At 49.5% G+C, this 15,910-nt stretch overlaps 1 protein-coding gene across 2 annotated transcripts in view; it reads left to right on the top strand.

The window, feature by feature from the left end:
- Positions 1-15,910, top strand: part of DLGAP4 (DLG associated protein 4) — a 333,015-nt gene that overhangs the window by 253,254 nt on the left and 63,851 nt on the right. For both annotated transcript variants that reach the window (XM_073309842.1, XM_073309843.1), the window contains one exon: positions 211-457. In XM_073309842.1, the coding sequence (XP_073165943.1) occupies positions 211-457 (247 nt within the window). The remainder of the gene's footprint in view (positions 1-210; positions 458-15,910) is intronic.

Consider the following 15,910-nt stretch of genomic DNA (forward strand, 5'->3'; position numbering starts at 1 on the left):
GCATAGAACCTGTCCCCCCGCTGGCTCTGACCACTACACCATGCTGCCTTGCTACAGATAAAATTAAATCCATGTATAAACACAACACCTTGATAAAAACTGCCCTGATAGAGCTATGCACTGGGCAAGACAGGGTTGTTTCAGGTGGTAGAAGGGAGGGAGCAGGTTCTGAATAGGAGGGCAGCTGACCCTGCCTCTCTTCCCCTGCAGACAAGGGAGGCAGAGCTGAGCGACCAGTATGAGACAGTCTGTGAATCAGCCTACAGTGAAGCCGAATCAGCTGCTGTGGAGGTGCTGGATCTGCCTCTGCCCAGCTACTTCCGCTCCCGGAGCCACAGCTACCTCCGAGCCATCCAGGCAGGCTGTTCCCAGGAAGAAGACATGGCCTCCCTCCGATCCCTCTCGCCGCCTCCCGCCAGCAGCATCAGTGGCAGCAGGACGCTCCCCAGCAACAGCAGTAAGTGCCATGGGGTGTGCATGGTGGAGGAGCCTGGGGTGGCAGGGGAGCCTTGGCACTGGGACTTGGGATTGGGGAAGCATGCTCCGAATGAGATGGGAGCTGCAGGGCCAAGAACAGCTAGTGTCTGATACCCTGCTGGAATGTTGCCCCATTGGGCAGCAACTAAGTTAGCTACCTGGGGCTGCATCAAAATGGAAACAGAGCTGTCGGGTCTGGGGTTAGTTACTTCAATGCTGCTGGGTGTGCTAGGTGCAGCCAAGATGTCCTTGTTTGGTGCAACTGAGCTGTCTACGTCAACGGGTGCCCAGACACCAACGTGGCCTTAGCCACCTAACAGAGCCTTTGCCGTGACAGCCAGACTTGCTGAGTTTGCCTCATGCTCTGTACACCAGCTGGGGATTGAACCAGGGCCGTAGAAAGCCTCTGTTCTGTGTGAGGCTCTGGCTGAGCCAGTAGCAGCTGTACTAAGTCAGGGACCGCAGGGTATTGCCTGCCATTGACAGAGGTTGTGGATCCCATTGATACAGGAGCTGAAGTTAGAGATGTTCCAAGCACTGCTAATAATTGGGGATGCTTGTACCTGAGCTTCATAGATGACCCCATTTTGTATACCATCGGACTTTGAAACCAGAGGGAGGGGTCCATTCCTTAATATACCTTGGTATATGGATCAGGTTGGGATACACTAGCCAGCAAGTTAAATCCTTCATCATCCTTATCTCCCTCCTCCTCCTCTCTCCCGTGCGCCTGACTGTCATTCACGGAGCTAGCTTGGTGCAGCAGACAGAGGGTGAAACCTTGCTCAGAGCATTCACCTTGAGACCTAAGAGGGTGAAAGTGATTTTGCCCCAGGTGTCTGTTTTCCCAAGGGGTGAGATCTCAGCGAGTCTCATGGCTACAAGGAACTGGCATTTAAACAAGATGCAGAAGCATGTGGATAATGGACGGAGTAGAGTTTAGAAGGTTTGGCCCCCCATTTCCTGGGTGATAATGGAAGAGAGATGGCATTTGTTACTAGCATGGTAACTCCTGTGGGGTCTCCCCATAGGAGCTCTGTATGGGTCACACTTAGGGCTCAGTTAAAGTGTTTCTTGTGAATATAGTACTAATGAAAGGTGAAAGATTGACAGCCCTGCAGACAAGCCCTGTATTCATCCAGCAACAGATCGGGCAGCAGCAGTGAAAGCATCCCTCATGTTACTCCACCAATGGGCCCCAGCTGTGATCCAGAGGGACCACCTTTAGTGATGGTGGGGGAGCTCAGCTTCCATGGTCCATTCAAGCCAGGGCATTCTTGACAAGGGGCCCATTAGCACTAACTGGAGATGAGGATGGTTTTGTGGTGTGGACATTTACCCACGAGGCCCTGGCCTAAGACTCATTGTCCTCCTTTCACAAAGGCCACCAGAGAGCCCTGCAAAACTCATTGGTTCCACTTCACAGGGAGATTGTGGGAACAGCAGGTTTTGAACCACCTGCCTTTGCACCCTCTGAGTCTCACTCTGAATTTCAAGGCCAAACAAGCCCTTGAACCTCCAAGTGCAGCCTTGAATTCCTATGCAGAGACATGAACCAGTCCATGTTTGCTGGGCTCAGGGCCTTGAAGATGGCAGACCTGGGCAGGGTTTGCAACACAACCCAAACTAGTGTAACTAGTAGATTCTCTGTAACACAAAGTCTTTAAATCATTATTTGAGGATTTCAGTGACTCAGGCTGAGGTCAGGGGTCTATTGTGGGAGTGGGTGGGTGAGGTTCTGTGGCCTGTGATGTGCTGACGGTCAGACTAGAACTAGATGATCATGTTGGTCCCTTCTAGCCTTAAATTCTATGAGTCTAGTAGACTAAATGCAGGTAAACTTCCCAGTTTGTTGTGAACATTTTGCATATCTCAGGATGTGGAGAGCTGGCAAAGTGAAGAGGCAGAGAAGCAGGTGACAGATTAGAGGAAGAGAGGTGGGAGTGGCTGGTGATAGCTTAGGCCTAGATCAATGGAAGTTAGGGCCTTATGTACCTTTGAGGCTAGTCCTCTGTCAAAGGTGCTTTGGCCTGGGCTGCACTGCGGGGCGGTTCGAACTAAGATACGCAACTTCCGCTACACTATTCGCGTAGCTGCAGTCGAAGTATCTTAGTTTGAGTTACCTGGCCGTCCTCACGGCGGCGAGTCGACCGTGGCGGCTCCCCCGTCGACTCCGCTTACTCCTCCTGCCGAGGTGGAGTACAGGCGTCGATTCAGGGATCGATTTATCGTGTCTAGACGAGATGCGATAAATCGATCCCCGATAGATCGATCACTACCCGCCAAGCCGGTGGGTAGTGAAGACGTACCCTTTAACCACCAGACAGCAGGGAATTTATCTGCTGTCTGAACAGGCACCAGTTCCTTCATGTCTGTGGTGAACTTTGCCTATAGAAGTGCTACATACTCAATACATGTATTATCCACTGTGTGATGGGCTGGAACCAAAGCCCCGGATACAAACATCCCTGAACAGGGGGTCAGATGGGAGCCAGATCTAACTCCAAACTTCAAGGCAACATTGAAACAACCCAAACCTTAGACTCCCAGTGCCCCGCGAATTTGGCTCATCATCGTCACTTAGCAAATAATAATACGTTCAGATCCAAATTCCTCTGCTCATCTTTACTGCTCTTGGATGCAGCATTATTGGTTCCAGACAGACCCGTCTCTATAATTACTAGTATATTTGGTGTAAATCAGGAGTAGCTCCATTACCCTGGCATATGTAAGAGACCTGACATACTTCTGATCTGTGTTGTGATTAGCAAAAGGCAATTCTCAGGTATTCCAGGAAGATTGTAATAATAATGGTTCTGTTGTCGGGCAGTCCACAGGAAGTGGCTGTGATGCTCAGACTATGTTGCACTTAGATGGCAATTTTCCTCCAAAGGGCTTGGTATATTTTACATACAGGAATGGTTTCACTTATCACTGAAACGCAGCCAGCTCTGAGGTGATACACAGCCACTGTTAACACTACACAGCAACTCTTTAGGACAGGACAATTTAGGATAGGAAGTGAAGAATACTGAAACTAATAATGTAGGGCAAGAAGTGAGGAACACTCTATGCAGTTGAAACCACCGTGGAAATTTAGGTAGGTGGAATGCTATGAGCCACGTTGGAATTCGGCCAGATCAGCAGGAATAGCAGTCTTGCAAAAAGTGTCATGGCATGTTTAATGATTATGAGTGCACTTTGATTCTGTAGTGATGGGCCCCCTATCAAGGCAGGGTCGAAGTGACCAAGGCATCCGTTTTACATCTCATCCAAAAGGCAGCCTGCCTGGCCTGCCAGCACCGTGCTGGGGAATGGTGATTCATTCAGTACTGACTCGTGGGAAGGATGCTTATTGCACAACCGGCACCACCGGCTGCTAGGTGTGGCTAGGAGGTCTCCCATTCCAATTGTAACTGATCTTGATGCTTTTAGCTTATGACAAGCACTCCTCAAGACGGCATGGCCACGGAGATAGGCTGGAACCACACCTGTATGTGTATCAATGTCATATCACTGTCTTAGCAGAACAAGGACTAACCTGCGTCTGTTCTTAGTCAAGGAAGCGCTGATCTTGAGCACGATTCATTGCACACCTTCCTATCTTACCACCCTCCCCCTCCCCCCAAGGTCTCACTCCAAATGGAAAGGTCTGTTTCCCCAGACTGGGCTGACAGCTGTTTGCAGAGTAAGCACAACCTAATGGTGATATTTTCAAAAGTGCCCACTGTTGGCCTAACTCTGCTCCTATGGATGTCAGTGGTGCCAACTGGGCACCCTTTGGAAAATGCCACCCTACATGTTCAGGAAGATGTGGCAAACTGGGGAGGGAGTACTCCCAGGTTTCAGAGGACTATGCTATAATAGGACTGAGATTTGCAGAGAGATCAGATTATTACCACCAACATTTGCCTCTTCAATACGGAAATCGTTCAGATGTCTTGGGTGATGATGTGACCAGAGTACTTCCCCCAAAGTTTTAATTTGCCAGTGGGTTGGTGGGGGAGGGGTCAGTTTGGTACCTTTATCTCAACTTCCTTCGGAACACCCAAAAGTGTGTGTATCTCTTTAAATCCCTTGACGCAATGGCATCTCGGTCGTGCCTCTCAGCTGTTCCTGGGTAACTGGGAGCACAGTCGGTTTGGTTCCTTTGCCCCCCCACTCACCCACCCACCCCCAGCACACTTGCTGTTGTCATTTTCCATTGCCTCACAAAGTTCAGGGTGCGTCACGTTGTTTGGCATGGCAGACAGCAGTGTTGTCTGCAGACAGAAGTTCCGGATTTTGTGGCTTTTCAGTTTCTAGATTTGGCTTGTCACTTTGGCAGTGGGAAACAGCAACATCCACTGCTCAGCTTTGCAGAAAGGAGAGAGTCGGCTGTTCTGAGACGCTAGTTCTGGTCCTCCCAAGTGGTGGCCACAGCACATGCTCTGGGCGTGTGTCCGGGTTCCGTCCCCACTCTGAACTCTGGGGTACAGATGTGGGGACCCACATGAAAGACCCCCAAGCTTATTTCTACCAGCTTAGGTTAAAAACTTCCCCAAGGCACAAATCCTTCTTTGTCCTTGGATGGATACTGCTGCCACCACCAAGTGAGTTAGACAAAGATTCAGGAAAAGGACCACTTGGAGTTTCTGTTTCCCTAAAATATCCCCCCCAAGCCCTTTCACCCCCTTTCCTGGAGAGGCTTGAGAATAATATATCAACCAAATAGGTAAACCAGATTCTTAAAAAAACAGAACTTTATTATAAAGGGAAAAAAAGTAAAAGAAGCCCTCTGTAAAATCAGGATGGACAGCATGCAAGGAAGCGTTTTGGGAACACAGGATAGGGGATGAGATTCCTAGATGCTAACAGCACCTGACCATGTACAGCAGGATCAGAAACCTGAAATAACCAGAGGGCCTACCACTGGCACTTGGGGCGTGGTCATCCCCGAGGCCCGCAGTCATGCCAGCCAGGGTCCTGTAGCATGCAGGAGCACTAGAAGACTGCAGTATTGACAAGAACCTACAGCAGTGCTGGGACCATGCAGGAGCATACAGTAATTCCAGCCCCGGGATTCTGCAGTAACACTAAGAACAGCCAGCAATGCCAGACCCCTGCATTAACATATGCCAAACTATGGTAACACAGAGAGCCAGCAGCAATCCCTTCTGTTAATGAGGAACTTGAAGGGCAGCCTAGTAACAGCGGTGATGGGCGAGCCTGGCAGCTGCCATGCCCACTAGCCCACGGAGACAAGCGCACAGTCCCTTTCCTGCTTCTCTTCTTCTTCGCTTGTCTATCGCTCTGCAGCTGCACGCAGCACTTCCCCTAGCGAGTAATGACAGTCCCTGCTCCGAAGAGATTACAGGCGATACCAATCAAGGTGAGACAGGGCCCTGGAAGAGATAACAGGGACGGGTGGGATAAAGAGAGGAAGGTTATGGGGCTTAGGGTGACCAGATGTCCCGATTTTATAGGGACAGTCCCAATTTTCGGGGCTTTTTCTTATATGGGCACCTATTACCCTCCACACTCTGTCCCGATTTTTCATATTTGTTGTCGGGTCACCCTAATGGAGCTGCTGGGTTGCTTCCCACATTGCATGCTCCCCTTCCAGGCCCTGCACATCTCCACTCCTGCCTGCACCCCTCCCCCAGCCCTGCTTATCTCTGCGTCTGCTCTCCTTATTGCTCCCCTTAGGTTATCGCCTTCTCAGCTTCCCGCCTTCTCAGCTTCCCACCTTCTCTCATGCCCCTCTGTTTGCCTGGAGCTTGCCGCTCCCTGTGAGCCCAGCCTGCTGCCTCTCCTCCTTCAAACCTGCCAGCACCATCTCCTCCCCCAAAGCGAGCCTGACACTGGTCTCAGCACTGCTGTATATCAGGATGAACTCCACTGACATCTGTGGGCATCACAGTGGTGCTTCCCAGTGGTGGGGCTTGCACTGGGTCCCCCGGATTAATTGGCTCTGTTTCTATGTCTGCTGGCGGGGGCACCTAGAGCCTTGGACAGGTTCCTCTTAACCAGGTTGTATCAACCTAAATCAGTGACTAAGACTAGTGTATGGGACTCAGAGTCAGGCACAGTGTCTATGCCATGCTGAACCTTACCTGTCATCTGTGTACACTGCTGGGCTGAGTTAGACTAGTTGAGTGAGCCTAAATCTCCTCTCACTTGGGCCAGGGTGACACTGATGTGAGTCCAGGAATGGCCCTGCTTTGCACCAGTGTAGGTGGGAGGAGAAGCAGGCCTCCTGTCTGTATGGGTGTGCTGTGAAGTGTTGTGTACATCAGCAGAGCTGTATCAGGGATGGCCATGAAAACACCCATTCACTCACACCTCTGACTCAAGGCCCTTGGTTCTGGGATTGGGGGTGATTTGGGAAAGAGGGAGATAAGGGAATATAAGTGATGTCGGGGAGCCAAACTTTAAAATTGAACAGCATCACTGAGCCTCAGTCCCCAGCTGATTAAAGCCTGCGTGCTCTCCCTCCTGCCTGATTTCATGGAGTACTCGCAGCTTTCCACCTGTTGGGTAGGTGTGTGCATGGGCGTGGGCGTGTGTGTGTGTGTGAGTGTGTTGGGAGTGGGGGTGAGGTTTGGCAGCCATCACACCTTTGATCAGATGTACCACTCCAGTTCCTCCTGCAAATGCATGTGTCAGTTGCACATTACATGGCAATTAGCTCACATTTCACAGCCAGCAAGAGAGATGATGAGCTACCCTTGATCTAGCCTCAAACAGTGTCTCTGTGCCTTGCAAAGCGTGAGATGAACAAAGCCCTGGTGAAAGCTATTCAGCTAATTGCCAGGAGTTCTGCCGACCGCCATTCTGGATGCTTTGCTATAACAAAGAGCTCCCTCTCATTCCCAGCCCTAGTTCCCTCTCATTAGGAGCAGAGCTGGGCAATTGCATGCCCAATATTCCTCTGCTGAACAGCAGAGAGAGCCATGTTCAGAGAGGGCTGCCAAATGTTTCTGTCTGGGGGGCGGAGGAAGATTTTCTTTGACAGTTACCTGACAAGGTGAAATCCCAGTTCCACGGACTCCATCTCCTCATCAAACACCTGAAACAGCACAAAGAACCTGGACAAAAGGAACTTCCCACCTGCCCGCTCTCAGAACTCCCAACCCTGTGACAGAAAGGAAACACACATGCCTTCAGCCTTCCTGCCACAGGAGCAAAAGCCACTGATGGACTATGGCAAATACACCTACTGAGAGTAATTAAACCTGCTTTTGCCAGGCCTTCTGGGTTACAGCTTCATAAGCCTAGCCAAAAGGAGGGGTCTTCTAGAATAACAGTGGGGTAATTCTATTTATGGCAACATCATTTGGTGGGAATAATGTCCTGGCCTGGTCCATGAAGGTAGACTCCCGGGGAACCCTGGCATCATCGACTTTTCCAGGACAGGTTTCAGAGTAGCAGCCATGTTAGTCTGTATTCGCAAAAAGAAAAGGAGTACTTGTGGCACCTTAGAGACTAACAAATTTATTTGAGCATAAGCTTTCGTGAGCTACAGCTCACTTCATTGGATGCATTCAGTGGAAAATACAGTGGGGAGATTTATATACACAGAGAACATGAAACAATGGGTGTTACCATACACACTGTAACGAGAGTGATCACTTAAGGTGATCTATTACCAGCCTGAGGTGGGGGGGGGAACCTTTTATAGTGATAATCAAGGTGGGCCATTTCCAGCAGTTGACAAGAACGTCTGAGGAACAGTGGCGGGGGTGGGGGGAGAATAAACATGGGGAAATAGTTTTACTTTGTGTAATGACCCATCCACTCCCAGTCTCTATTCAAGCCTAAGTTAATTGTATCCAGTTTGCAAATTAATTCCAGTTCAGCAGTCTCTCGTTGGAGTCTGTTTTTGAAGTTTTTTTGTTGAAGAATTGTCACTTTTAAGTCTCTAATCAAGTGACTAGAGAGATTGATTGTTCACCTGCACATCCACCAATGTGATATATGCCATCATGAGCCAGCAATGCCCCTCTGCCATGTACATTGGTCAAACTGGAATGTCTCTACGTAATAGAATAAATGGACACAAATCAGACGTCAAGAATTATAACATTCAAAAACCAGTCTGAGAACACTTCAATCTCTTTGGTCACTCGATTACAGACCTAAAAGTGGCAATTCTTCAACAAAAAACCTTCAAAAACAGACTCCAACTAGAGACTGCTGAACTGGAATTAATTTGCAAACTGGATACAATTAACTTAGGCTTGAATAGAGACTGGGAGTGGATGGGTCATTACACAAAGTAAAACTATTTCCCCATGTTTATTCTCCCCCCACCCCCGCCACTGTTCCTCAGACGTTCTTGTCAACTGCTGGAAATGGCCCACCTTGATTATCACTATAAAAGGTTCCCCCCCCTCCCTCAGGCTGGTAATAGATCACCTTAAGTGATCACTCTGGTTACAGTGTGTATGGTAACACCCATTGTTTCATGTTCTCTGTGTATATAAATCTCCCCACTGTATTTTCCACAGTATGCATCCGATGAAGTGGGGCTGTAGCTCACGAAAGCTTATGCTCAAATAAATTTGTTAGTCTCTAAGGTGCCACAAGTCCTCCTTTTCTTTTTTCCAGGACAGCCCATCCTGGTGTCCGTAAATCGTCCTCTGTAGTCCACCAGAGCCTGCGTAATAATGGAGTAGTGCCCTTTTTGGTGTGCATGCTCCTTGAGAAGGGCAAGCAAGGGGCTCTGGCACAACTTGGAAACCCCATTCTCTCAAAACCAGCAGTTACTTCAAGGATATTGATTATACCAGCCACCTCTGGGTAAATCACATGCCTGAACGCGTCAGAAACCTCCACCACAGTCAACTTTCCAGCACCTAACTGGTTAGCAATGGATCTGTAGCAGTGTGGGGTAATCAGCTTCCAGAGATGGTTATAGCAACCTGCTTCTGAATGGGCCAGGCCACCCTCACGGGTGTGTCATGACTCTGGAGGCTCTGAGCAAGCTGCTCATAAAGCTCCAGAAATGTAGCTTTCTTCATGTGAAAGTTCCTTCCTGGGCCCACTGCTGGTGGTCCCAGGTCCACATGATGATGTGATCCCACCAGTCTGTGCTTGTGACCCTGCTCCAGAAGCACTGGGCTATGTAGGGGCCTGCTGAGCATCCATGAGGTGACAGGAGGCAGAATTAAGGGATCTTCCCTTCCTGGCCTGTCTGGGTATATAATGGGGGTCCCCTAATCCCTCTCATTTGAGGAATCAAAAGTGAGAAGCAGCTGTACTGTGCACACTCATCAGAGAGCGCAGTTCAGCAGCTGTCGGTGAAAGACTGAAGCTCAGGAGCAGAGACCATAGCAGCCCCATTACTACTCATATCAACCAGAGCTGACCCATGCCAGCCTTCAAAGGGAGAAATTATTTTTCCCTTCAGATTTTCTTCTTCTTGTTGACCTAGATTTCACGTTCCAGAAATACCTTTCTCTGGCATACCAGCAGAAAGGGATTAGGTTTTGTGTGTGTGTGTGAGAGAGAGAGAGCGAGAGAGAGAGAGAGCAATTTATGTCCCATGCTGTGTGTGTATAAGGGACACAGAGAGGTCTGTATGTTCCATGCTGTGTGTGTAGAAGAATGAGATCTGTGTGTATTTTTATGTATATTTTTCTCTCTTGTGCCCTTTCCCTATGATGGTGGAAACTAGGCTAGCAATAACTGTGCTCTAAACGCTCCCTTTCCCCAGGAAGTCAATAGCATTGTTCTGTTGCATAGTTAAAATGGCACTTTCAGCCATCAACAAAAAAATCTCTGTCCCCCCGGGTCAGTGAAACCAAGTTCGAACTGCACTTTGCTTTCACGGTTTCAGTCTTAGTGTGGACTGGACCTCTATTTGAGAACATTTTCTCCTTGGTGCTCTGTGTCCGTGTGGGTGTTTCTGGGACCCCAGCATCCTGGCTGGTACGTGGTCTGGAGCAGTGGGGGGGAAAATGCGTAACTTACACAGAATCCCCTGCAAATGGTAACAAGTTGCAGTCAACAGGGGACTCTGCATTGCACCCCCAGGCACAGACAGTATCAGTTCAGCATGCAGAGTAGCTGCCCACAGAAGGAGCACACACAGGGAAAAGTGGTTGTGGCCACAGGATCCAGGCCAGCACTGCATGTTTGCCCCAGCAGTGTGCGCATTGCAGACAGGATGGAAATGAAGCAGTTGGGGACACTTTACGTTAGATGTTATAACTATGGGAGACTGGTGCCCCTGGAGAGTGGAAGCCACAGAGGGATCAGAGGCTCAGACAGTAGTATAACATCCCAGGACCTTCTATACGAGGAGAGATCATAAAGTCTGGGACTGTTCTGCTCAGAAAAGAGATGACTAAGGGGAGTGATGATAGAGATCTATAAAATCATGAATGCTGTGGAGAAAGTGAATAAGGAAGTGTTGTTTACCCCTTCACATAGCACTAGACCTAGAGATCACCCAATGAAATGAATAGACAGCAGGTTTAAAACAAACATAAGAAAGTACTTCTTCACACAACGCACTGTCAACCTGTGGAACTTGTTGCCAGGGGATGTTGTGAAGGCCAAAAGTATAACTGGTTCAAAATGGAACGAGATAAGTTCATGGAGGATGGGTGGGTCCATCAATGGCTATTAGCCAGGATGATCAGGGACACAACACCATGTTCTGGATGTCCCTAAGCCTCTGACTGTGAGAAGCTAGGACTGGAGGACAGGGGATGGATCATGGATAAATTGCCCTGTGTTGTTCATTCCCTCTGAAGGCACTGGAACTGGCTACTCTAGATGGGATACTGGGCTAGATGAAACGTTGTGAATGTGGCCATTCTTATGGAGCCTCCAGGGAGTGTGCAGGGCTAACACGCCTGGAGATAGAGTGGCCTTTATGGCTGTTTTGCCAGGCTCACAGTTGCAGTACACGTAAGTTGCACTTATGTGTCACTTTGATGCAGCTCACTGTGCTGTTGAGCTGCTCTCAGTCTCTTCCTGACTGCTACCGCCAGGCCATGCTGCCTCCTGACCAATGCAGTTACCAGCAGGGGCAGAGTCCGAGCCTGCTATTCACCACTCCCCGCTGCTGGTCACAGGCTGGCCTGGGTCCCGCTCGTGATGTTCCATGTTGTTGCTGTGCCCCTTGAACTGGTCTCCGAGATTGTGGTATGAGCTGCCTTCCCTTTCACCTTCTAACAGCAGTGAGCACGGGGCTGCTTGTGCCTGCACCATTCCACACTGTTTGGGAGGTGGCTGGTCCGAGGTGCTGCGCGCACCCTTTATGGGCATGTTTGTGGCTTCTGCACTTACCTCATGTAATTCTACCTCTGCTCTCAGCATGCACGTTCCTTTCTGTCTGTGTGTCCCCCCTGCTGCTGTGGGTAGATGGGTCTTTCTCTCTGTTCCCCTGTGCCAGATTCTCTCTTGTGATCTGGCCTCATTACACTGCCTTAGTGGCACAAAGGAGCTGGAAAGCAACTGGATCTCCTCAGCGACTGCGGGGCCAGCACTACCAGCTCCTACGCCACCCCCTCCTGCAGGGGTCATGTGGGAAGGGACTTGACCTCACCGCAGTTGCACTCTGCCTCTTCTCAACTGGGTAGAGGCCCTTAAGGGCCATGGCCTGCTGGCATTGTGTAAAGCAGCCCCAGTGCTGCTCTGCTGTACACTGGGGCCAAGAGATCTGGGCTGCCAGAATCAGGGAGCCACAACTGGCTTCTGTGCAGCCTTCCTCTGAGCTGTGCCCAACTTCCATCTCTGTGTCTCCTCTTTGGGGCCTCTCTGCTATGGCACTGCCATGATTGTACTTTGCACTTACAGGCACCTAAGAAAACCAAATGTGCCTGCTATGAAATGCTAAAGTTCATAGAGTCTGATCGTACTGGGAAATTCATGCAAGTACCTCCCAGTTCATTCAGCAGGAGCTGAGTGCATGCATCTCCCAGGGTCGTAAGGCTGAATGGGAATTACTCTTCGTGAGTCTGTCCCGTGCATACACGTGTTTTTCTCTCCCTTGCTCTGTCCTCTCTCTCCCGCTGGGCTGTTTCTCTCTCTTGCTTCAGTGCCTTCCTGTTGCTTTTTTCCATCTGATGAGTCACTGTCTGAGTATCAATAAGGACTCAGAAAGAGAACAAGTTAGATATTTTAAAAGCCAGACAGAGCCCTGTGTATGTAACAATCCCTCCACCAGGGGTCATTCTGAATTTCTAGGATCTGCACCTGTCTCATAGGCAGGAAGCAATTGAATCGACATGTGCTTTGTTTTCCTTGGCAAACTGTAGTGAGGTGCTGGAGCTGCTAGGATCACACTCAGATCCAAAGTTGTGTGGTTCAGGTCTGGATCTGAGCCTCTGCAGAGCTCAGAAAAGGGTGGCTGGGTCCTAGGCAGGGTTCTCCTTTGGGCCCATCTTCCTATTTGGCTTTTGATACGCGCTCAGACACATCAATAATGATTCCATTGCTGGAAATCAGAAAGCATGTCCAAAGTACAGATCCTATCTCACTAATGCCTGCCTTGAATAGGAAGTGTCTGAGTCGAGTGGGGGCAGTTACCAATGGACTCTCTGATTTCTCTTCACTTCGAAAGCCAGTTTGCTCATCTCTGCAGAGAGTAGTGCAATCAAAGTCATAAATAAATCAGAGCTCTCAAGGACTTATTGTAACAGCAAGTAATTCAAGCAGTACACACACTCCCTGCCTGGGCAATCCAGGGAACCAGACTACCTGTGGAGCCAGAATCCCATGACAGGCAAGACCTCCTGTAAACAAGCTTGTCAAGGCAGAGCTGCTGCTCACACAACCATGGTCACTAGCATGGCAGCCTAGGAACATAGTCGCAGCCATCCTGGTCAGACTGTGGCATGGGTGTAGTCAGAAAATCATCTGGTCTTGCAAGGGCATTACCTTGATGATCAAACAGACCTTCCCCATCTACTAGGATCCTACCAGCCTCAGCACATAGATTTTCATTTCTCAGGAGCAGTTGCAGCAGAGCCAGGACAGAAGCAGCTAGACGCCCAGATTTGGACCCTACCGAGGTGGAACTCTCTGTTCCAGGAGTCCCAGACTCCAGTGGTTAGTGAGTCTGTTCCCAAGGGGGCTGTTTGGGTTTTCATGGTTCAGTTCTGCTCCTGGGTGAGCGAGGCTTATGTGTGGGTTGATTTGGGTCAGCCATTGTGTTCCTGGAAGGGCTGGAAGCTTGTTTTATGGATTCCCTTCCTCCCACTCCATCAATCCTAACTGTAACCTCATGTTTCAGGGCTGCATCTCAGAGGGTTTAATGTAAAACCAGGGCCACATGTGACTGCAGGTGGTGTCAAGTCAAATGAGAATTAAGCTAAATTCTCCCCCCATGACGGAGGCCTCCTTGGATGGAGGTGCACGGGAGGGAGAAGCAGTGAACACAAAGACCCAGACACTTCCACTTTCCTTTCCTTTCCTGTCTGTCTGTCTCTCCTCTAGAGAAAGACTTTCCTCTATGCCAGAACTTGAAAGGCCAGACCCTGCTCTCAGTTACACCACCATAAACCAGGAGTAACCCCATTCTTCTTACTGGAGTTGCTCTAGATTTACACCACTGCAGCTGTGAGCAGAATCCAGACCCCCAGTGTGAGCATGAAGTCCAGCATCAAGTGTGACCTGAATCTGGCCCTGCACAAAAAGCCACGAGTAGAAACACAGGTCTGACCGAGTCCCAAAAGTCTGTGCCTGTCTCTCAAAAGAGGAGAGTAGTGAGGAAATCTTGCAGGGAGTTGGGCCATCCCCAGCAGAACTCAGCCCTTCCCACTGAGAAATCTTGGGATTATATATCCCCTCCCCCATCCGTGGGGAAAGGAGCAGCTTGAGAAGAATGGGTCTTGGAAGCGGCCCCTCAGCCAAAAAGCCTTTTGTGTGTGTGCAAGATTCTCTGGGCGAAGAGTCGTGCTGAGGAAGTTGTCACCATGGCACCCCGCTCTTTGTCACTCACTGGAGCTGTCAGCTCAGTGCGCCTGAGCTTGGCTGGCAGCTCCGGGACAATTCGTCTCGGCTGCAGAGCTGGGGTGGGAAAGGCAGTTTTTGTTTGGCAGAATTTCACCTCCAAACTCCCAATTTTGTTTGCAGTGATCTGTGTCCCGCTCTCTCCCCAAACCCACTGAACCCCCAAGGAAGAGCTGTTTTTGGAAGCCATCTTCGCACATTTTCCCATCCCAAATGTGATACAGAACGCCTTGAACATCAAGCCAGTTTGTGTGTCGTGACGACTGTCCTGCACCTCAGTCAGTGTGTGCATGCAGAGCGGTGACACTTTCCCTCTGCCCTCCCCAGTCTGCACGGAGCCTCCTTGCAAGTGCCTCAGTTCTCGTGAGCGTGGGCTCCAGTTCCAGGCAGTATCCCACTTCCAGATGCCATGCTGCTTCTCTCCCTCCTCGCTCTCTTACTTACGGGTGTATTTTCCTGCACCACAGACCATGGCATAAGCCCAGCCAGGCTGTGGAGTGAGGTGTATGTAACCAGGTGCCGTGTGCCCAAGCGGATGAGACCTGGGGTCAACTCTAAGTTAGTTAAGGCCAGAGGTTCCCAAGCCGGGGTTCATGGAGCACTTGCCAGTGATCCACTGGGAGCTGGCTGGTTACATGTTGCCGGGTTTCCAGGTAAGAGTAACAGAATATATGGAAGGGGGAGAAAAAACAGACACTGGGGTTAACACTATTCACAAAGGACAAGACTTACAGCCCTGAAGTGTTAAACGTCCACTAAACACTGCGCTAATCTGACTGCTCCATGTAAGAAAATGTTGCCATGGAGATGATCTGAGAGACGTGTGAATGTGAAGGGTTGGATCCACAAGACAGTCTATTAACATATGTTCCACATTGTGAAAAAGTTTGGGAAGAGCCTGTTTGGGCAAAGTTTAAGGACTGGATGGAATATCAGAGAGGTTAATAGGATTTAATTAATCAGTAATTGTTTCTCACCCTTTCTCCTGTTTCTTTGTTCACATTTACCTACACTTTGGTCCAGATTCTGAAAGATATTTAGGCTCCTAACAGCCATTGAAATCAGTGGAAGTTAGGAGTCTAAATACATTTTAGGATCTGAGCCGTAGACTGTAAACTATTCAGGGCGGGGATTTGGTTGGTGATCTCCTTGAACGATGGAGGATGATCAAGAGTCCATGCTGTCCTTTCTAGATCTGTCTGCTGTCTTTGATACCACTAATCATGAGGTTTTATTGACATATCTGTGTGTCACCCTCCTTGTCCGTCCTGCCCTCAATACCTGTAGTCACCAGCAAATATAGATGGAGTTACTTGAGTGGTTGGGTTCTCTCCTATCTTAAGATAGTGTTGGGCATTTACTCCTGTGGCATCAGTGACTCCTATGGGGTGCCAGAATGGCCTGGTTTGTCATTCCTCCTGTTCAACATATGTACAAGGACATTGGGAGAGTTAATGAGGTGATACAGGCAGCAGTGTATTCA

The sequence above is a fragment of the Lepidochelys kempii genome, chromosome 13 (assembly GCF_965140265.1).
Source record: "Lepidochelys kempii isolate rLepKem1 chromosome 13, rLepKem1.hap2, whole genome shotgun sequence".
NCBI lineage: Eukaryota > Metazoa > Chordata > Testudines > Cheloniidae > Lepidochelys > Lepidochelys kempii.